The 23,594-nt window shown below is 41.2% G+C and overlaps 1 protein-coding gene across 2 annotated transcripts in view; it reads right to left on the bottom strand.

Annotated features, from left to right (window-relative positions):
* Positions 1-23,594, bottom strand: part of PDZRN4 (PDZ domain containing ring finger 4) — a gene marked incomplete at both ends in the record, with an annotated part of 258,323 nt that overhangs the window by 82,936 nt on the left and 151,793 nt on the right. The window contains one exon of one of the 2 annotated variants that reach the window (XM_082011412.1): positions 22,245-22,313. The exons of the other annotated variant lie outside the window; for it this stretch is intronic. Coding sequence (XP_081867538.1) covers positions 22,245-22,313 — 69 coding nt within the window. Of the gene's footprint in view, positions 1-22,244; positions 22,314-23,594 lie in introns of those variants that run through there. 2 annotated transcript variants of the gene reach the window in all.

The raw sequence follows: 23,594 nt of genomic DNA, 5'->3' as shown, positions 1-23,594 counted from the left end.
GGCTGAACAAATACCTACCCAGCTTCAGAACTGATTTAGCTTGGACTCAGGTCGTATCTTACACACATTAACTGAACATCTAAAATGTAATCTACACGCTCACTGCCAAAAAAACCACCACCAAAAACCCAAATGCAAAATACCCCTTGCTCTTCTGTATCTTTATTTCACAACTGTAGGAGTGGTGGAGAAAATTATTAACTAACTTTTATAGCAGCAATAACAAAACATGATCATATAACAGTAAAACCTGATTTTTTTTTTTAATCTTTAATTTAAAAAAAATAAGAAAATTATTATGCTGATCCCCAAGTCAGCGAAGGATTGGTCATTGCTGTAGGCTGCCCATAGTCTGATGGGACCCTTGCTAATGCAAACCTTGGCCATTTCATCAGGCTGTGCAAACATGTTCCTGTCTTACATGCTGCTGGGAAATGTCCACAATCCATGGCTTTCTCAGAAACAATGAAGTCTCCAAACTTCTTAGGCCTGAGGCTCTTAATGCTTTTTAGCAGTCTTCAAGTGTGCTTCTCTTGTCTCCCAACTTCCATTGATTCTCTTTGTAATTTCTCAGTATTCCAGCAAGGAAGTATCCCAAACAGAACAAGAGATTAAAGCTCTCTTATAAGAGCTTCACAGATGCTTTGCTAATATTTACCACCTTTCCACCTTCTGACACTCAGCACATACATTTTCTCTATTGCCACTAGCTATTATTGGCTAGTGGAAATACAGAGCATATAAACATATATGAACCACACACACATAAAAACTGCAATACGCATGAGTTAGGCCACCTAATGTCCAAGGAAAAATGACCAGGGAAATAAACACTAGGAAGGAAAAGGGACACTAAAGAAAGCAAAGGTTATTTATTAAATCAAGGGTGTTTGTGGCTAAGGATCAAGACCATGCATTGTAAATGGATGCTCATTTTGCAAGTGATTATTCAGATATATTGTACAAGTCCTGTATGTCCTGTGGGTTTTTGCACTGCAAAAGCAGATGATACAGGTCAGAGATCTGGTGGTAGATCATAACTTGAGTTGAAGCTGAAGCCTGTAGTTGTCCCTGGGTCACGGATTTTTATATTCTCTGCTTGTGCTAGCCTGGAGTTTGAAATATGCTTTACCTGTACGATCTCTCTCTGTCATTAAAAGTAATGAATTTTTCTTCCTGGGGAATAAGGCATGAAGAACAAAACATAGTACAAAATGCATCCATTTATATTTCACTGGAAAACATTGCGAATGAAAGTGTAAACACAACAAAAAACAGACACAAGGAAATCTCTGATTGGTGCTAACATTTTATCCTGCGTCTTCACAATTGTCACGAGGATCGCACTGCTGACATGTAGACGCTGCATCTACAGGCATTGACTCTGCGTAGAAGCCATCACCGATTACCATGCCTTTTCTCTGGCATTTGAAAAAAGTTAGTCACCAAATGCAAACAAGAAGGCATGACATACACCACGACATCGATTCTGTCTTGTATTTTCCATTTACTTGTACACATCCTCCAAAACTCAAAGAAGCTTATTTTAGCAATCCTGCCATAACTTCCCTAAACCAAAGCGACGGATGCTCGGCGCTCTGTTCTCTGGGCTTCCTTTTCTTCTGCAAAATTTGAAACTTCATAACAACCTCTGCCCCCATACAGTCTACTGTCACCCGTAGATGTCATTGAAACGATACTAATAGTATCTGTAGCTGGGTATGACGCTCAGCCACCAGGAGCAAAGCTATTTGGCACTGTAATGCAAATGACTGCATTCATCAAATGAGCTTTGTTAGTTATTCATTGTGCTCCTTATCGTTCCTTCCCCAAACCCCGGTGCCTCTGCAGCGCGCAGGGAAGTGTGTCGGCGGCAGCATCCCTGCCACGAAACTCGCCCTTATCAGGCGGCGCAGGGCGCCGCGGGAGCGACCTGCCAAGTCACCGCGTCCCCTCTCCTCTCCCTCACCCTCTCATGCCCCGTGTCGCTCTTTGTCCTCATCCACGGGACCTGTCTCCCCATGCTCTGCTCACTGTGCCAGACTCTCTCCCACAGCTGGGAGAATGATTTGCAATGAAAGGGACTCTTGAGAGACCTGTAATTCCCTCCTTCTTCTACTCCATCTCCTCATTTTCCTCTGACACCGACTGCTCCAACCAACCTTCTGCAGGGTCAGGCTTTTAAAAACAACTAGTGCAACAAAACAGCCCAAGCCATCGTGTGTATCTCAGCAGCCCAGCAGGCCTGCACAGACAGAAAACGGTATTGACAAGTTTGGAAAGGGACAGACACTGACTCTGATGCAGGCAGGCACTTGGGGCTTTTTTTTCATTAAATCTTTCACTGCTTAACACAGTTCAACATATCATTCTCTACCTCCAGAGGAAAGCTTTTGGGGGCTGGAGCCAGAGATTAATCCCTCTGTAATTTCTACTGCTGCTGGCGGTACTAACTGCCAAGGGATTTTGGGGAGAGATAATGGCACTGTTAGCTTGTAACCTAGGTGTAAAAATGGTCTTAATAAAACCGGGATGGTTGAGGCCCCATCAATAACCTTCACACACCAATTTTATTGGATGTAATAGATGCAATCCATTTGACGTGATACAGGAGGCTCATCCCAATAGGGTAATTAATAGAGGCCGGGGAGCTGCTCAAAAAATTGTCTACCACAGTGGCGAAGCATCCAGGACAATCCAGTCAGTTTAACCTCTAAAGCAAATGTAAAGATGTAAAAAGAGCTTTAGTAAGAGGACTGGTCTGGATCTTTCTTCAGTGTAAAATACAATTAAACAGGTTACAAAAACTGCATAACCTTAAACCCAGTTTGGAATGATTCTGTCAGATATTCCATAATTAATGTTTGTATAAGAACAGATTTTCTGTTTTGCAAGAATCAGCAGATAATCAGCATTTGATTGTTAACCCACAAATATGCTGATACAAGCATAATTATTTTTACACGTGTACCTACCCTTCTACGAAAACATAAGCAAAAGACATTTTCTCTACCCGAAGAACTGCTGTAATACCACGAGACATAATGCCCAAAACACTCCAATTGTATTTTTTCTGTTTATCTTCAGCAGAGTTGCTATTCTTTATATGGGAGGAGGGGAGGGCTGAACAGGGTGGGAGCCCTAATTCCATGTTCTTGGTACTCTGTGGGACTTCGAGCAAAGCTTTTTTGTATATCTTTTTTTCCTTTACTTCCTTGTCTCAGATCAATTATTCTATTAGACTGATAAGTGCTTTGATACTATGGTTAGGGTAATAGACCTAGAGTGATACTATTACACACCCTGTGCAATGTACCTACAGATACTTTATGAATTAAGTAGAAGGTTCCTGTCAATCTTTTTGTGGAAAAAGGAGAGTATGTAAAGATTTGTTGAAGTCAAAGGCTAAAAGAGGACCAGAATATTAGGAATTCATCAGTGTGACAAAGAAAACAGAAGATATTTAACACCATGAGACAGATGGTATTCACTGGAAATTCTCATGCTTCCAGTCATCTTTCCTCTCCAATTTTCATGATCCCTCTCACCTTCCTGAAGCTTCAATTTGTTTTGCACTAATGGAGCAAGAGTGCTCATCAACAGGTAATTAAAGTTATTAAAATATTGATGGTTTATACTGACTTCTATTAAACTTACCTGTGAATTTTCTGTATTTCAAGTGAAGATTTTGGAAATACAATAGGTCAGATATAATGAACTAGATTGTGGGGTTCTTTATGCACTATTAGAAAGAGGCCTTGCAATGGTAACAGTCAAAGAAATCAAAAGTGCTGTTCCCCGGGGCTCAGTACCTGGGCCAGTTCTGTTTAATATCTTTATTGATGATCTGGTTGAGGGGATCAAGTGCATCCTCAGTAAATTTGCAGACAACACCAAGCTGGGTGGGAGTGTTGATCTGCTCGAGGGTGGGAGGGCTCTTATAGAAGCATCTGGACAGGCTGGATTGATGGGCCAAGGCCAGCTATATGAGGCTCAACAGGGTCAAGTGCTGGGTCCTGCACTTGGGTCACAACAACCCCCTGCAATGCTGCAGGCTTGGGGAAGAGTGGCTGGAGAGCTGCCTGGCAGAAAAGGACCTGGGGGTGCTGGTTGACATGAGCTGCCAGTGTGCCCAGGTGGCCAAGAAGGCCAACAGCGTCCTGGCCTGTATCAGGAATAGTGTGGCCAGCAGGAGTAGGGAAGTGATTGTGCCCCTGTACTCGGCACTGGTGAGGCCGCACCTTGAATACTGTGTTCAGTTTTGGGGCCCTCACTGCAAGCAAGATGCTGAGGTGCTGAAACACATCCAGAGAAGGGCAACGAAGCTGGTGAGGGGTCTGGAGCACAAGTCTTATGAGGAGCGGCTGAGGGAACTGGGGTTGTTTAGTCTGCAGAAGAGGAGGCTGAGGGGAGACCTTATCGCTCTCTACAATTACCTGAAAGGGGGTTGTGGTGAGGTGGGTGTTGGTCTCTTCTCCCAACTAACTAGTGATAGGATGAGAGTAACTGGCCTCAAGTTGCGCCAGGGAAGGTTTAGATTGGATATTAGGAAAAATTTCTTCACCGAGAGGGTGGTCAAGCATTGGAACAGGCTGCCCAGGGAGGTGGTGGAGTCACCATCTCTGGAAGTGTTAAAAAGACATGCAGATGTGGTGCTTAGGGACACGGTTTAGTGGTGGACTTGGCAGTGCTAGGTTAATGGTTGGACTTGATGATCTTAGAGGTCTTTTCCAACATAAATGATTCTATGATTCTATGAATATTCTTAGTAAAGAATCAGCCACCGGTTCCCAAAAGCTGCTCCTAGATTTGATAATATCTATTGTTATTTTCAAGTTTGTTCCCATTTACAATCTTATCTTATTTTGACTAGGAGAGCAGCTCTAATGTAGCAGAGAATCCAGGTGTTTACAATAATAATAAAAAAAGAGAGCCTGTAAGTTATGCCTGTGTTAGCTTTGAGATGTATTTTTACTAACTGCCATTTACAAAGTTTCTTTCCTCTCCCTCCCTCATCTTTTTCCAATCAGTTCACCACTGAGTATAAGGCCATCCAAAGCTCAGATAGTTTTTCATACTCTTCCTCTAGGACTGAGAGACCACTACAAGAAAAAAGTGCCAGATGCCTCTTGGCACCTTCAGTCAGCTGCCAGGAGCTGGAGATGTAACATGCTTCGTCCCTCCAGGTGGTTGTGGTGCAGTAGGACTGGCGGAGCATTTTGGGAAAGCTTGCTTGGGTGTATCTCAAAGATACCACTTTCCACTTAAATTTGGTTGTCTCCATCTAACAAGGTTTAAGGCTAAAGGGTCTATAGAACACCAAGAAAATTGCTGACACTGCTTGAAATTCAATTGTGACAAATAGTTAACTCTCAATAGGGCCTTTGAAAATCCTGGACAAAAAACTGAAAGCAGGAAAAGCAATAATACAGAGATATAGGACCATGCAAAAATTACTCTATCCAAGACCGACAACGTAATTTGCATCTATGTAAAAAAGACTGAGTAGAACAAACTACTCGTCAACCCATACAACTTTCATCACGTCTGTAGTGTCTAGTGGCTTACCTAACAGGACATTCTACACAAAACATCGCCGCTGATAGAAACATCTAGGAAAAAGGAAATGTTGTTTATACCCCTAGTATGCCGAATTAGTGAATGCCACGGAAAACATAACCTAGCTGCACGTTTCTTACCCTTAAAAGGAGATGTAGAAGTATCATAGTGCAGAAAAATCTAAAGGCATACTTACAGAAATGGGAAGTAAAAAGATGAAGCATTAGATATTCTATTAGCTGAGGGAAAAATCTTTCAATTGGCCACAAACTCCGTAGCACAGAAGATTAAATTTTAGTAGAAAATTATCAAATCAGCAGAAAATAAAATTGATTGTTCCCATGCATACTGCAAAAGCAATATTTTACTGAAAAGACTGAATCCCTCAAAGACAACATAAAAGCTTGCCATAATGACAGATAGTTCTATTACAAAAGGTACTGAGTGCATAATTAACCACTGCTAATACCTATCTGAATATTTGAAAAGAAGAAAAATTTATTCAAGTGGAATATAAACTATTCATCAAAGCTGCAAAAAAAATATATAAATGAAATCACTGCAGTGAAAACATGCACTAGTCAGGCTATGTTTATGATGCCCTGACAGAAGATGTATAAATAAGAAAAATATACCACTCATTCACTAGGGGCTAATGAAGCAGAGCTAAGATCACACGCATACCATCACTCAACTGCAGGACATTTGCAACTTCTCAATTTTACATGGAACTGCCTGTTCAAGTCACATATTCTGTAACAAAGGTCATATTTTTTTGGTTCAGTCTAAACAGTAAACTGTAATTGGCTCAGAAGTTTCATTTTTCTTAAGCTAATGTTCATTTAATGAGTGTTCTCTCCACATTTCTGGATATAGGTGATGGAGGACTTTGCTTTCTCAGTGCCCCAGTATCAATCAGTTACATATAGCAAGGCATAAAAAGTAATATTTAATTGAGGTTTCCTGCTCTGTAAAATGATTTATACGCCTGGATAAACAGCCACAGCTCTGAAATTCGGGGTTTTTTATAACAGTTCAGAAAAATGAAGAAAATCTATCCCTGTTATATCCATACTATCCAAGCTACTACAACTATTTAGCTGCAAATGTGGAAACAGCTAAGTACCCATAATTTAAGAAAATGCTTCTTAGAGCTAAAAAATTTGTAAAGGATAATCAGAAGTTTATACTCCGTAGACAGGTGCAAGTGAAGTCTAAATTCTCAAACAACGGCAAGTTTCCAATCTCTGAATGTTCATTTAGAGTAACGCAAGCTGCATTACTTTGTCAGCCAATAGAGGCATATGGACAATATTCCTGAATATACTCTCAGCTCTGAAAGCTGTAACATTTGCCACTTGCAAGTGTAAACATATTTATGAATTTTTAGCATCATCTTATTCTGATGACTTTATTTATCTGCGTCACGTAGTTTTTTCTATAAGCTGTTTGTGAATGAAATATAAATTAGCACTCCTCTCACAGAGAGATTTGAAGTATTTGCCATGAATTTACTTTCACAGAGGTCCTAGCAAAAATGCTGCCCTGTAATTTTAGTCAGTGGATTACCCCTAATACATTATTTTCTTCTTAATTTATTTATGCAGCCTATAATGCACTTAACAAAGATCTTAGTGTGTCAGGTGCTCTGTGAATGTTAAATAGATTGGAAGCTACAGGCCTATTTCTAGGAATAGGAAACAAATAGTACCTTGTGCTTCCAGCAGCATGCTAGGAAAATACTCTCTGGAGATGGATTCTGCCTCTGTCCTCCAAATGGGCCCAACATAATGCCAGTCTATAGGACACATGACTTTTGCCTGCTGGAAATACAAATCTCCACTACACTTAAGGTATAGAAGTGTCCTTACTGAAAAGTTTAATTCTGCGTATTGTTTTCTGTAAGCAGACTTCTACGGATCCCTGAAATAAAAGGGAAAAATATCTTATAGCACCTGAAACTTTGGCCATGTGTCTTTAACTTCACTCTGTCCATAGTTACCTACCTGGAAAGGGATGACTGATACAGCCCTATTCTAGAAGTGCGATCCAGGGCGATCCTCTCTCTCTCCTGCACAGGCTGAACAAAAACCATGCCAGTATGGGGAGGAAAGGCGAACTTCCCTGGTGCAACCCTGTATTTGCTTCTTTAATAGCAAGGTACAAGACATAACTGTCCGCTAGAAGAAAAAGCCAGCCTTCCACTGGAACAGTATTCCCAGCATTTTAACAGCAGACGGTAAAGTTTTACTCCACATTGCTGTACCTATTAGTAATGCCAGTAGAATTTGTATTATTGAAATGACTATACATGTGCCATGGAGTGGAAAGAAAGCTAGTCAATCAGCATTCAACACCTACTAGTATTGAACACATCCATACCATACATATAAAATCTCTCACTAGAGGAAGAAAAGTAGGAACCAAAAAAGATCTTTTGGTTGAAATGGCTTGAGGAGCTCTCTCACAACACTTTGTACAACTGGCGCATTTCACTGTGGATGAATTTGCAAATAAATCTTACAGAATGGCTCAAATCTTTCATTCTTTCCCATCTTTCAGTTGTTGCTGAGGTACAAGCAGCAACACCTATGATAATTCATAATTTTGTTTCACCAATGAACAAAGATTGATACAGTAGTCACAGAATCAAATTAGAAGAAAGAGACAGGAGTAAATGTTCCGTCAGTGTTGTACAATGTTCCTGTGCAATAAAAGGAAATCCAATTTTCTCAGCCCTCCTCTTGCATTCAGGTTTTCCTCAGTACAACAAAGAGCTAAGCAATTCTCAGTGTCTTCCAAATCAAAAACATGGGAACAACAGCTTTGCTGAAAATCTGTAACCCAAGGCTTAGCTTCCAACTGAAGTCTCCTGAGGTATGGGGAGGTTGGAGGCTGAGCCCTATGCCTTCTCAAGCCATGCTAGAAATTAACAGCACTATTATTTGTATGATGCCCTTTCTGCATAGTGCTAAGAAGTGGTTTTCTTTGGCAATAGAATTTATTCGTTGGGACCTATTCCCAGCAGCTGCTGCAGTCACTGCAATCCAGAAGGGTAAGCAGAGATTTCTATCCCACTTCCCATCTTTTTCATAACCCACTGAAGACATATGCATGGGAAAGAATTACCATTATAGGGGCGCAAATTTCAAAGCATCAGATATCTGTTGCATACCTTTGTCCTAAATAAAATACAGGGTGCATTCTGCCACCAGTCCCTTTTCCCCAAGTCATTTTAGCACAGAGTAAAAGAGTGGCAATATACCCCCGCTCATAAAGTTTATGCCCGTTTACTCTGGGGTTACTTGTTCAAGTGCCTCTAACGTTAAGAGTGACAATATGCTTGAATAGTCCAGAGCTGTCCTTCATCAGTAGGACCTGACTAAAGGTTCACTGTATTTTTGTATTTTTGCCTAACTTCCACTCTTTTCAGGAGATAATTATCTGTAAGAATGGTCCTTTAAAATAATGAATCCAGTCTCAGCTGGAGGTCAAGTGAGCAACTAAAGAGAGCAGGAGAGCTCACAGAGAAATCACTAAATCAAGGTTCTTAAAATCTTATTTGCCTATTTTAATCTTACAAATTATAGATGTGAAAAATTATCTTTAAAATATGGGTAAATAATAACCCAAATGAATCCACTGCCAACATAAGAATATTATCCACTTCATAGTACACCATCTCCAACCTGAGAAAAATGTTGGACAAAGCAACAGGCCTTGAAGCCTATCAGCAATCTCAAATAATTATAGATAATGGTGTAGGAAACAGCCTTTCAAGACCCAGAGCTCTCTGCAGCATTTTCCAGTCCCCCAGCCAAACACACTTTGGAAACTTCAGACAGAGCATCAACTAAGCCTGAATTGCCGAGGCCAAGCACTAACTTCAAGACAAAGTTGAAGAAACCCAAATTCCCACCAGAGAGTTTTACAAATCCAGAACATTTGAACTTCGCATGGAAATAAACTTGAATGCATACGAGTACCACTAGGGAAGTGAACAGCTGCATTCAGCACTTGCTGAAGTCTCTACAAGAACATCAGGGAGCCTAAAGGGGCCCATTATGTGGCGTTTCGGGGGCACCCAAGGGACCATGGTCAAAGCCCAAATTTGAAAAAACAGAAATGGCAGTCTCATTACTACGGACAAATGGGAGAGAATGGTTGGCTGTTGTATTGAGAAGGCTATCATATAAGCTATAAATAATCAGACATACCGATCACTCAGGAGCCTTCCCTTTTAATTTTCCTCTGTGTTTTTTTTGTCTGTGGTTGTCAGTAAATATGACATCTGTCCACTCCATTCATCTGGCTAATGGCTCTCATCTAACTCTGACACATTGGATTAACACTTTGGGAAGCCATCTATATCCCTGAAATAAAGACAAAGCTGATACTACAAAGGCTCTTGTATTTCTAGCCTTATATTAATTGCCCTGAAGATCTTAGTGTAAGGTGCGCAAGCACTTACCACCAAGCAGAACCTTGTGACATCCCAGTTCTCTCCCAGCACATAGGAGCTGTGGCTGAGCGAAGACCTGTGAGTCCTTGCTTAGAGGAAAGGCCTGGGCTTTCATGCCTTCTCCTTCCCTGAGAGGGTATTCAGGCATGCTAGCAGTATCTCATGGGAAGGATTCCCAGAGGCAGCTGATACATCTAAAAGAGTCTGTATGTTCACTTATTGTCACAAAATTAAAGGAAAAAATACTGACATAAGCTTGCTGTTCTCAATATATCAAAATAACAAAATAAGGGATCTACTGCTAATAAGGATTAAAAAAAGTTAATATACTTAAAAACAGAAATAACTGTTCAATTTACTCTAGATAGCAGTAGAGTCTCATTTGCTCTTTCAAAGGCATAATCAGTTGAAGGGCACATTTTTCTTCTCTTTGTTCTTTCCCATCAATTTTAATGGGTGCAGAACATCAGTCACATGAAATGTAATGGGACAAGAAGATGGATGAGTACATTTGAAGCTACTAGTCACAGGATAGAAAACATCCTGACAAAGTGACACTGGCAGCATAGGGTTCAACAATAGAGCCTGGCCAATATTTAGTAAGTGAAACTACAGTGCTACATGATTTGGTATTCTCACTGGGCAAAATCCTTCCCCTGTCACTATTCATCATGTTCCCACAGGTCAGACTTTCAAAGACACTCTCCTACTGAACATGACCAAATGACATTTTTAATTCAAGGAAATACGTAAATCTGGGGACAAAGAGGTCATTTGGAGATAAATAGGAACAACCTCCCATATTAAGAAGTTAGAACTACTTCATCACAACATTTTTAAATGGTTTAGTAAGACTCACACCTGAGATTTGAAATCTGTTATGCTCATAGGAGTGAGGAGACTTTATATCTATGCTGAACTTATTGACAGCAACAGGACTCCACTACTGATGAACAACTAGCAAAAATCCCCTATTTTTACTAGTACCTGAAGAAAGCAATACCAATAAATAAATACTTATGAATTCCTCCATATTACAAAGTCTCTAATTTGCACAATACAACAAAATATATGAATTAAAAAGCAACATGCCCTATTAGTGATTTGAGAAGAGATTCTGGGGAAATTGAAATGAAAATTCCTATCAAAACTGACCCTTAGTGTACAACGAAGGAAAAAACAGTCATCCAACAAACCGAACCAAACCTTTCTGGACTTTGAGGAAGCGTGGGACTCCAGAGCTGTTACAAAATGCAGGCAGATCTACAGTCTACTGCCACGATCCACTTGTGTTATAACTTTATGACCAATAATTGCTAAGTGGATTGATCTAGCATTTTACAAAGCTTATTGTGATCACCATCATCATTAGACAATACTATTCCAGTTTCTTCATTAGCTATTTGCTGAGATCTCTACAGTTAATCTTTAAAGCTTTAAATAATACAGGACTTTATACTAGAAAAGGAAAAGAGAAACCAGGACCTCTTCAACTATACCCACAAGAGAAGGAATTAGAGCCAGGCCTCCAAGTCCCGCTGCCATGCTAACTAGACCCTATGCCTCAATATGCCACAATCACTCATCCCGTGGCGTGTGATATCCAGAAATCAAGAAGCCAGCTTTTGGCAAATTCTCTTAAACAGGGCAACATCCCTCTCTGGCATCACAACATGCCCTGTGAATGTGATGATGTATTCTTTTTCTACTAAGTACCTTGTTGGAAGCTGTTTACACAAACGCTTCTTGCTATATATACTTTCCTTTCCTCGCACAAGATATGAGACTGCTCTCTAATAAAATCTCTACAAGAAGTGTATGCTGGTAAAGAAGATAATACATAGGGAGGAGCTTCACACAATAAGTCACGTATCTCAGAATGGGAAATTCAGAGAGGATGGAAATTCCACATCAGAAGAAGGTTTGAGATTTCACAAACAGTACACCCAACTCTGGAAAGAGCAAAACATTTTAAGCTAAAAGAACACTTGACTCACTTCTGGCTTCCAAATTTCATACTGTATGAAATTATACACCATTTTAAAAACTACTGCATATAAGATGTTTCAAAGGTTAATCAACCTAAATATTTCACTATGATGATATAGAAATAATATTCAGACATTTCTGGGAATTTCTTTCCTGTGCTTTTCCTCTAAGACCACATTTTGATGAAATACTTTTCTGTGAAGCATTTTGATTTTGAGGGAATTAATATTCCTCAGTGAAAAACAATGTAGACACCGCACACACTTTCTGACATTCCACATTTATAACCTTATAGGTCTGTGTCTTTCCTGACTGTAATAATAGACGACATGACAAATCAAATTTAAAAAATGCATAAAACCATATTGCAATGAGAGACGCTACCCCCACTTTTAGTAACTCCGACCTCTGAGAAAGCATTCCAAATGCTGAACTTTAACTAATAATTTATCCTTTCTTCCATCTTTTCTTGCCATTAAAATTTTTTTGAGCTGTCAGTTCATATGCCCACCGATATCATGAGGAATCTGAATATTCACATTCTAGCCATGAGGAAGTCGAAGGCCTGAATAATGATTATTCCCTGAGCAGCTTTCCCTGCAAATCCATCACTATAATATGCAAAAAGCATATTACAAATGCAATCAAACATATTAAATAGGTCAGTCAATTGTTCTGTTACATCACAGGTAACCAAAGATAATCCTTTTCTCCCATTATTTCAATTGTTCAGTCCTCATAAGGATTTAGCAAAGTTCACCCATTCCTATGCTCCTCTTGGTCTTCAGGACATGGGTCCTGGCACTGCAGTTCATTATCATTCAGACATTAGAGAGGAACTGAACACCTAATAAGTTTGTGGATCCTTCCCAGGAGCCTCACAGTTTGCTGCACGTGGGCACAGAAGCTGCACTGACATTTGCAAGCAGGACGGTCCCTGAAGGCATGTTGGCAGATGCAGGGGCAGAACCTGCAATCCTAGTCAGAAACCGGCTGGGGTCTTAGCATGCCATGACGTGCTGACACAGCCACGGCTGGCTGTGTTGGCACTGATGTCTGTGGACAAGCCCTGAAAGTCCAGAGCCAAACATTTTTCTCCTGCTTAGTGCCACGCACAGCTGCTAACCCACGTGGGTGGGTCTCAGCCTCACCTCTCAAGCAGTGATGCCTACCCCAGACATGCAGAAGAATACCAAACCCTCAAGAATTTAGACTGTTTCTACACATTATCTTTCAAGTTCATCCCAATTCCTTTCAAATTTCCTAAACTGTAACCTAAACTTGAGTGATATTTGCAAATTTTTCTCAGTGATCATAAGTGAGGCTACTTTTAATGACAATTTTTTTTTTCAAAACAGTATGATTCCAGGAGCTAGGGAAAAACCCCAAGCAATATTCCCCCCCCCCCCCGCCTAATACTAAGAGATAGCGTCCTGGTTTCAGCCAGGATAGAGCTGGTTTTCTTCACAGAAGCTAGTGAGAGACTGTGTTTTGGATTTGGGATGAGGAACTATTGATAATGTGCTGATGTTTTGGGTTGTTGCTGAGCCGTCAAGGACAGTCCAGCTTCTTGTGCTGGCCTGCCAGCGAGCAGGCTGGGGGTGCACGGGGAGCTGGGAGGGGACACAGCCGGGACAGCTGACCCAGGCTGGCCAATATTCCCTACCATCCGACGTCATGCCCAGTACATAAACTGGAGTTGGCCGGGGGGGCGGAAATCGCTGCTCGGGGACGGGCTGTCGATCACGGGGTGGTGAGCAATTTCTGTATTGGGCCTCACTTGTTCTTGTACATTCCTTTGTTGGTATTATCATTATTGTTCCCTTCTTTCTTTCTGTCCTATTAAACCGTGTTTATCTCAAACCACGAGGTTTTTCCTAATTCTCTCCCCCATCCCACTGTGGGAGGGAGAGTGAGCGAGCGGCTGCGTGGTGCTTAGTTGCCGGCTGGGGCTAAACCACGACAGATAGGAAAGAAAACAAAAATTCTCCAACTGGGTGGAAAACACAAAAACTAAATTGTATCTAGACAAATTAAAGATGCTTGTAGATTTTTGCAGACTGAGTCCTCTCAGGTTGAACTCTGACATTAATACACATGAAGCACAGGAATTCTACATGTGACGTAGTAGTTTGGAAGATTATTCGTTCCACCATGCTTATGTTGTTTCAGAGGTCAAACTTCATGGCCAAAATCTCTAGGGAATAAACTGCTACTGTACACAGACCACAAAACAAGGGAAAACAAATGCTTGTTTTGCTTCACTTTGCTGATTATCAGGGTTTGCTTCTGTTGGTTAAAAAAAACCAAACAACAAAAAACCCCCAACCTCCATCCTGGAGGAAAAGGAATGAACCATTTTTTCCACCTGTGCTGGTTTTGGCTGGGGTAGAGTTAATTTTCTTCACAGTAGCTAGTATGGGGCTAGTGTTGATAACAGAGAGATGTTTTACACATTGCTGAGCAGTGCTTACACAGAGTCAAGGCTGCCTCTGCTTCTCACACCACCCCACCAGCGAGGAGGCTGGGGGTGCACAAGAAGTTGGGAGGGGACACGGCTGGGGCAGCTGACCCCAACTGGCCAAAGGGATATTGCATACCACATGGTGTCATGCTCAGCATACAAAGCTGGGACGAAGAAGGAAGGGGTGGAGGGACGTTCAGAGTTATGGCATTTGTCTTCCCAAGTAACCATTACGCATGATGGAGCCCTGCTTCCCTGGAGATGGCTGAACACCTGCCTGCCCATGGGAAGTGGTGAATGAATTCCTTGTTTTGCTTTGTTTGCACCTGCATATTTTGGTTTCCCTATTGAACTGTCTTTCAACCCACGAATTTTCTCACTTTTACCCTCCTGGTTCTCTCCCCTGTCCCACCAGGGGGGAGCGAGTGAGTGTCTGGGTGGTGCTTAGTTGCTGGGTGGGGATAAACTATGACATGCCTGAGAGAAGAAGGATATGTAGAATTTCCTAACTTCCTCAAAGTGAAACAATAAAAATGCACAACAGTGAGGGTCATGCAAGTTTACATCATCCCATTATGTAGAAATGTCCAAATAGCCGCGCTGTCCTCTGCCTGTCCATACCAGTATTTTAAACTAAAATACAAAATACAAACAACTATAAGAGAGAGTTTGCAGTGCGTTATATGAAGACCCTGCAGTTCTACTTCTAGGTTCAGTCCATGTCATAAAAGGATTTGCAAAATTCTCTTTCTGAACTGCTGCTTATTATTAAAAAAAAATAGAAAAACTTTTAACAGTTACTGATCTAATATCCTCTCTTAACAGACTGATTTTTGTTACAATTATTAAGCAAAGTAAAACAAATTACAAGCCTATTACACACAAAATAGCACGTAAGTTTCTTCACTGCAACCACAAAGTAAATGTATAAAGAATAATCTGCATCTAAATTTTAAAAATCTTTCACGTCTTGATATTTTGAAGTGATGTTTGCAAACCAGGAAACCCTCTTGCTCTTGAAAGAAAAAAGATCTACCTAACAGTATCATTAAACTACTTTGCATGAGGCTAGAAGGTGAGAAAAGCCTTTGTGGTTGACATTAGCCAGTGGGTTCAAAGTCATGGGGCAGACAGAAAAGCAAGTACTATTACAAAAAGCCCATGTCCTTTAAAAATAACAGGTTAAGCAAACTCCAAAGTTAAACAGCCTTAAAGCCAAAGATCCAGGCATTTTTCAGCTTCTTTTTTTATTATTTGTATGAGACCTCAGCAAATCCCTAGGGTGGAAGAACTGCTGGTTATCACCAAGCCCTGCTGTACATGTCTCCATTAAGCTCTTAGCTCTTCAAAGAAAACTGGGTGAAACAACCTATTGTCAATTAACTCCTAACACACTTGGCAGAGTGTCTGGCTGACATTTGAATGCCCCTCCCCTTCAACAAACCACAAAACAAAAATACTGAACCCTTAAAATATGCTTCTTAGGCAGTTATCACTCTGTGGATGCTCAAGGTAGCAAGATTGGCTTCATCACATCACTGATGTATAAAACTCACATAAAGATACGTTTTGCCCTAGGCCTGAGGACTATACCCATACCAAATCACATCGGGAAGCAAAACTCAAGAAAGGATAGCTTTTTAAAAAATGTATAAAAATCTGATTGTTAGAAGAATCCTTAATCCCCACTGTTAAATTCAAGGTGCAAAGAACAGCAAAATGACAGAGAAAATAATGCTATGCAGTACCTGAGCCACTTTTTTTTATTTTTCATTGCATTGCATATCCCTGCAGATTACTGATATAATCTTGGTACGGCTTTTTATAGCTGCCTCTGTTGCACCCATTCCCCGAATTCTTATCTCACATACTATTGTCTGCTTTCTTATCTCACAACTCTTTCTTTATCCTTCCTCTTGAGGTATGTGCAGGAACTATATGCCTTTTACAACACAGTAAACAAGGACAGAAAATGAAAGCCTGGCCCCAGTGAAGTCAGTAGCAACACTTCAGAGTTTCCTGGATTTTATCAGAAAAAAAATAAGTGTTTTATCAAAGGTGGTTGGCATGAGATCCAAAATAACACTTAGGCACTTAGCGTATAACTCAGGTGTCATGTTCAAAAGAATGATCAAAAAATATCCTGTTAATGGGCTTAGGTTTTTAGGAAAGCAGATTATGACTTCCTTACATGCCTAGTTGTATATAACTAGGTATGGCTGATGAAGAACCATCCATCTTCTTACCATGGAAGATGGTGTCTTCGCTACAACCACCATCCATTTGGGTGGCCAGAGCTGCTTATTTTAAGCAGTCTGCGCGTCCCCAGACCCAAATCCCCAAGGCACAATCCTCCAGAACTCCTCAGGGAGCCTTCACACTTAAACACAGCTCTGTGGTGAGAGCCTAAATCCAGATGAGAGGTGGTCTTTCAGATGTATCTTCTCTTTTAAGCAATTGGCATGCAGTGACTTGAAGCATGGAGCTTCTGGGGGTGTCCAGGGCTCTGGGGATGGCACTCAGTTCTCTCCCAGGCCATGGACAGGCACTGAGCATGGGATGTGGGACGGTGAGCTCCTCCATCAGGAGCAAGAGCTCAGCTGTTAGCAACGCCACAACACTGGCATCTCTTTTTGAGTACAGCCTGAAGAAACATTACGGCAATGGGATGAGTTATTTAGATGAACGCTGCTCAATTATCGGTGTAAAGAAAATAAGCAAGGAAACAGAAGACCCAGGAAAGCTGCACCTGACTGACAGCTGACCACAAAAAACATCTCCTTATCTACACGAAAAGTCAGCTTTTAAGAACTCATTTTTTAAAGAACCTCAGTAGAGGTAAAGAACCTCAGTAAAGGTTCTTTAAGGAAATTCCAAATTAGTTTCTAGGACATGGCTAGAAACATACGACAAGTTTACTTTACTATATTTTTACCATAAAAAATTGTGCTACTAATATGAGACAGTGCAGCTTTGAGGGAAATTATATAGAGCAGAACTCTAAAATTGTTCAGTTAAACTGAGAGGAAACAGTAGTCCTACAAGATTGTTGACTCCTTCAGCACCTCAAAATGTATCTTTGAGCTTTTCAAACATAAATCAGTATTCAGAAGAGCTGCTTAGAAAAATAAGAATCAAAGGATTCTCAATTGTTTGTTTAAAAATTTAGAGAGAAGCAAGAAGGAAAAGCTATGAAATGCAGTAAGATCAAACCAGATCTACTTTTCCTACTGATTTAATTCAGTTCAGATAATTCAACTAATTTCCAGACAAATAAATTTAGAATTTTTTTCCTTTCATATTCTCCAGAGCTAAAAGTGTCCTGCCACAGAATTTCTAGTAAAAATAGAACTGAGATATAAATGGACCCCAAAATGTGTTTATGCTGATGCAGCACAAGATAGTACTTTCCCATTGCTGATGAAATTCATGAGGAGCATTTGGAGGTGGCACTGATATACAGCAAGCAAAGGTGATGCAAAAGCTGCCAGCAGGTGCGTCCAGAAAAGAATGAAATCTAATGGCAAACACATTGAGGAGCTGTCGTGTAAAATAAGTACCAAAGATGATAGTGACTAGAGATTGGTTCAGAAAGAAAATAAGGATCACATCATCTAGTCTATTGGATAAATCCAAACTTCACCAAGACCAGAGAAGGCAGGTGCCAGTGACAAAGAACATTGCTTGGTCCCCAGTCATCCTTTCTTATTCCAATGCCAGCTGTAAGCATCATCTCCTGAAAAATACAGAAGTACCTCTGCTGTTTCAGTGGGCAGGCTTGATGTCTCCCTGGTGAACACCTTTGAATTTGAAGAGACGTACCACTAAAACTCAGTACTTCAAGTAGCCCAAGGGATATCAAAATGAGCATAAAATCAGAACTCTAAACTGGTGAAAATTTGAGTTTTATGCTAATTATGGAAACCAACATGAGAAGCAAACTGCATAATCGTTCTTCAGAGGATTTAAAAACACTGCAAGCAGGCTCTACTATCATCTCAGGTCAAATGTAAAATATGTGTGCAACCCTCTAGTTTTAATCCCAGCTCCACCACTGACTTCCTGAGCCATCCCAGATTGGCTCTCTTTTCCCTTCTATCTTTTCTTTTTTCTCCCTTTCAGTTCTAAGTTGACCTGGGCCAAGTCTGCTTCTTAACATGTAACTCAAAAAAGAAGTTTACACTGGTCTTTGGTTGACCTCCAGAAGTACTGACTTGTTTCTCTCACCTCCCCTCTTTTTCTCTGGGCTAAAGGCACATTTTGTAAAGAAAGCATAAAACTTCCAGCAAACAGAAATGATCTCCATATGATATCCACAGGATTCTGTAAAAAATTTGCATTTCCTTGAGTGTCACACAAGGCTAATGAAGATCACTGCTGATGATTGATCAGATAGTGCTCCAGCTTCATTCCCTCCGATCCGTGCCATACTTCTCTTACCCTTTCCACTAAAGGGGAAGAGTCGTCATCATGCTGCTAACAAATTACTTAAACTCACTTCTTTCACCCCAACAGTGCAAGAGAAAATCAGCTGAGAATGGCAGAGGTCTGCTCCTAATGGACACGAGCACACACGAGATCTAAGTGACTTGACGTAGACTTCCTGGCTGCACATTCATTAGCTCAATCCTGCTAATACAGCACACAGGAAATAATATTAAGTGCCCCATGAAGTAGCATGTAGGGCCATAAATTTCAAATTGAGACATCTTCTGTTTCTCCACCAGTAGGCATGTGGAGAAGAGGACCTGGGGGGGTGCTACGCCTGATACCTTCTCACGGTGAAGTAAAGCTGAGCCATCCGCACGTCCTGAGGACAGGTGAAGAGGCACTCAGAAGCACAAGGGTCCTTCACCAATGCATAATGGTATCTCAAAAGCTTTCATTCTTAAAACACGACTATTTGACTTTTTGTTTTAATCCCAATCTGCACATGCAAGACACGGTTATCAAAATAAAAGTCTCCGTCACGCAAGCAAATGCTGTTTTCAGAGAGGGCCTCCATGGTCTCTCAACCGCTATCTCAGTGAAAGGCAGATGAGCCTGGAGGAAGGGGGTGGGGGGAGAGGGAGGAATTATACATATTCTAACAATGTCTTCATTTCCCAGCAGCTCTACAACAAAAAGCTCTCTGGTGCCGAATCTGACCTTGCTACCAACAGTAGCAGAAAACATGCCTCACCGTAATCGCCTGCGTGGTTCTCCTCTGCAAACACGCTTTCCTTTGTTTACTGTTTTTTTAAGTACGTGAGTGCACAGACCACGCACAGTATCAGGTAGCCTAGCACAGGAAAGGTGAGAGATGAGGCTCGGATTGCTTCCTTATATGAATATAAATTAATCTACCTGATCCACATATGCCAGTAAGCCACAGCTCATCCTCAGTCAGTTCATGTCCCTGACAGGCTAACTTGTCCCAGGCTCTCTAGAAATCATGCAGATGAAAGAGCCAAGGCTGTGGTACAGGAATTACAGGACTAGAGAGTTAAAAAGGGATTTGCAAAGCAAGTAGTAATGCCTGCCTTGGCTTAATTTAATTTATCCTACTCTACTGCTGCTCCCCCCCGTAGCAACAAATCAGTATTGTACACAGAAGCATTAATGGTGCGAGATACTACCTGATCTCTACTGTAGCACCTGGCTAAAAACGTGCTCAGTATCCTTTGGGCTCTGACCCGCACACACTGAAACAAAGATAGGGACGAGTTTACAGATGAACACGGGATCTGGCAGCGAGTGCACTAAGTCACTTCTCTGCTCTCCTTCTGCACCTTATCAGTGACATTTCCCTAACAGCACAAGACGCAGCACCAGGCTCACCGCATCTCAGGTCCCCAAGGAAACTCGCTCAGATCCTCCCAGGGATTACACTTTATCTGGCAAGCACCAGAGTAAAAAGTGAAAGCATTAGTTCGTTTTGCACCTTGGTTGTTCACATCCACAGACACTCCAACTCAACAGCAGAGCAGATAACAGATAACGGGAAGAATTTCTCTAGATTCGCTTAAAAACCCCACCTTTGGGTTTGCTGATCATTTCAATGGCATTTATTACTGTGCAACATTACTGCAAGGAATATTTTGGAAATGCATTCGCTCTAAACCAGGCACAGCCTCTTTTCTTCCCTGCACACATGCAGCCCTTTAAGAAATGCCTAATCCCCTTCAGAGCATAACCTGCATTTCGTACTCCCTGGCACAGCAAAGCAGACACCGACCTACTCCACTCTCTCCATGTTACACTTTCAGATCAGTTTGGCAATCCAGAGCTGGGCAGGGGGAAAGGGAGGAGAGGGATATGTGCTGCTACGCTTTCACCTGTGCTGTTGCTGTAAGAAAACATGATGATGGGATTGATGACAACTAACTATTGAACTAAAGGGAAGTGTTCCACCTAGAGACCGTCTTCACCAGGCGCAGCAATGGGCAGGTTACCTGCAAGCGGATGCTCTTTTAGGATGGAATACACCTGCTGGTTCTGTGGTAAAAAAAATGATGCAGAGGTATTGCCCCCAGTAGTAATTAACAATGTTAACCTTCTTCTTCCTCTCTATGGTGACAAAAAGAGTCATTTTTATATTTAATTAATGCAGAGGATCATTTTGGAAACTGGCTAATGAGGCTCTGATCACATTACCATGAAAATGTGCATTAACACGGCAACTGAGGAGGCTGCTTCATGTGTGGAGAATCCACTTTGTAATTAGCCCACTGTGAAATGAATCACGTCAGGAGGAACTCGGAGGGAACCAGTCGGCAACGGGCACTTAGCTGCTGCTGCTGTGCCAATGGACCACCAACACCGTAAGCTGTTTTTTCTCCTCCACGCTGCCTGTCAGCAGCAGCACAGTGCAAAACTGCAAGCGTTCAGCCTCCGTCAACGGCACCGTGTCAAAGCCAGGACAAATTATAGAGGGGGAGAGAAGAGATGCTGAAAGGCACTAAACTTTAGTATGCGAGGGTCTGCTGTGCCAAGAGGAAAAAACAAGCAAAAAGCTGCAAATCAAATACTGATTCAATAGGATCCGAGCAAAAATTATGGGCTATTATGGTAAGTGCTTGTTTCACCTTATCTTATTCTGAAGGAGCTGGGAACACGCTAGTGGCACGCTGCTACACTGCTGCTCACATTGGTACGATGCTGAAAGAGACACCAAAATATCTAGATGGGATTAATATCTTTGTCTAGTAGTAAACAGAAATAACACACATACAATGAACGAAGAAGCAGCACACCTCACCCGTGGAAACCCTGTTGTACTCAGTACCTGCTTAAAGGTGACAAGCACATTTCTGAACCATTTCAATTTTAATTAATTAATTTGCAAATTTAATGTACTTCTTGGCCAGCACAGACATGCCATAAAAACTTTGTTCCTTAACTTAGAAATACCTGAGTTCACAGACCTAACACTTTCCGAGGCAGCAGTGCAACTTATCTGAAATCACTCTTATTACCAAAGCCAAGAGCTCCCTTAAAACATCACCGATACGGTTCAGTGAGACTGCTGCTATATGACTGACATCTTGGCAGAAGATGCACAAAAATGTTAAAAGAATCCCACAGGAAGTCATCTGAAGGGGGAGTGGCAAACAAGCAGAAAACAACAGGCATCCAAAATACTAATAATTACCCCCCCATACACACAACTTAGCTAGCAATTTTGCAAAGGAAAAAAAAGGCAAAGCAAAACAAAAGCATCTCTACTTACTCTCTGTAAAGAACACACATTTTTACTCTGGAGATGCTGGTAATATCCCCTGCACTCACCTGTGAAACTTCATAGAGCAGTTTGTAGTGCTCCTCTCTCTTCTGGAAAGTGCAGAGATTGCAGCCCATCCTAATAAGCAACACAAGAGCAAAGCCTCTAATTTCCCCAGCACTGAAAGGCAGATGCACTGACAGGGAATCACCCTCCAGACTTGACTACCGTTTTTCATCAGTCACTCCAGCCCCGAACGACAGGCACACCACTGTTAGCTGGGAGCACAAGGCAGGGCAGCCTGTAGCAGCATGCTCTTCTTCCCTTCCCCGAACTATCCTACACTCACGTACACACACACGGAGTTTCGACTCAGTTCATGGCAACACTCCCCCTGTCTCTGCATCAGTGCACATGACTACACAGATTCTCGCTCATGAATATTAATAGCCCCTCATTGATTATTTATGACAGAACGTGTTAGCGGGGAGGGGTGTCATAGCTGCTGCTGCTGACAGATGAATATTCACTAATTAAGAAGCAAATGTACTGTGGTTAAACAAAATTCACTTGTGTCAATACCATCTCTGTTTATTAAGGTTAGAGGGACTATGCCTCACGTATTTCACCCGCGCTCGCCTTAATTTTTACAGTAATTGTGAGACTAATTCATGAATGGGGGTGGGAAAGGCACCAGTCAAGCCTCATGTTCGGTCTCCACCTTGTGCAACAGGGATCACGGAATAAATTTAAAATATTTGCAGGCATTTTAGGAGACTGCTTGTGAAATCTGAGCTGATGTTGCTAAAAATTTAAAGCAAAGAAGGAAGGAGAGAAAATTAACCCAGACGGCTATACTATTAGCTTCACCTTTGACACTGACAAATTTAGCCAAAAATTCCAGTGTACTCATAAAAGGCATAAGTCTATAACAACTCGTCATACATATCCAGTATATGTGGAAATGCAGGTGTGCCTGATCAGGTGCTTTTTACATACACACACACAGAGACATTGTACTGTTTATTAAATAATCTCGCATTCAAGTCTCTTCTGGCATGTAAAACAGATTAATAGTAATTATAGCCCCAATTTCTAAGAAACTCAACACATATACCCTCTTGGACTCCTACATATCAAAGCTTTTATTATAACATGCCATTATATCTCATTTTACCATTTGTAAATTAGATTTTAATGGCTCCACAATTCTCAGTGTGTGTACAAAGGCAAGGATGCATTTAAAATTAAACCCACATGTTAAATGTTAAGGCCAATAGAAATCATGCTTAATTCCAGGCTGACATTAATTCCTGTATTGTATATCATTTAATCCATTGGTAGTTATGCAAGCTAAAAAGCCCAAGTCATGACAAACCAAGCCAATAAAAAAAGTTGCTTTTGTTTCCCAGCAACTC

This window comes from Phaethon aethereus (assembly GCF_964289735.1).
Source record: "Phaethon aethereus genome assembly, chromosome: 1".
NCBI classification, from domain to species: Eukaryota; Metazoa; Chordata; class Aves; order Phaethontiformes; family Phaethontidae; genus Phaethon; species Phaethon aethereus.
The sequence above is the reverse complement of the archived record's forward strand: the minus strand, read 5'-3'. Positions and strand labels throughout refer to the sequence as shown.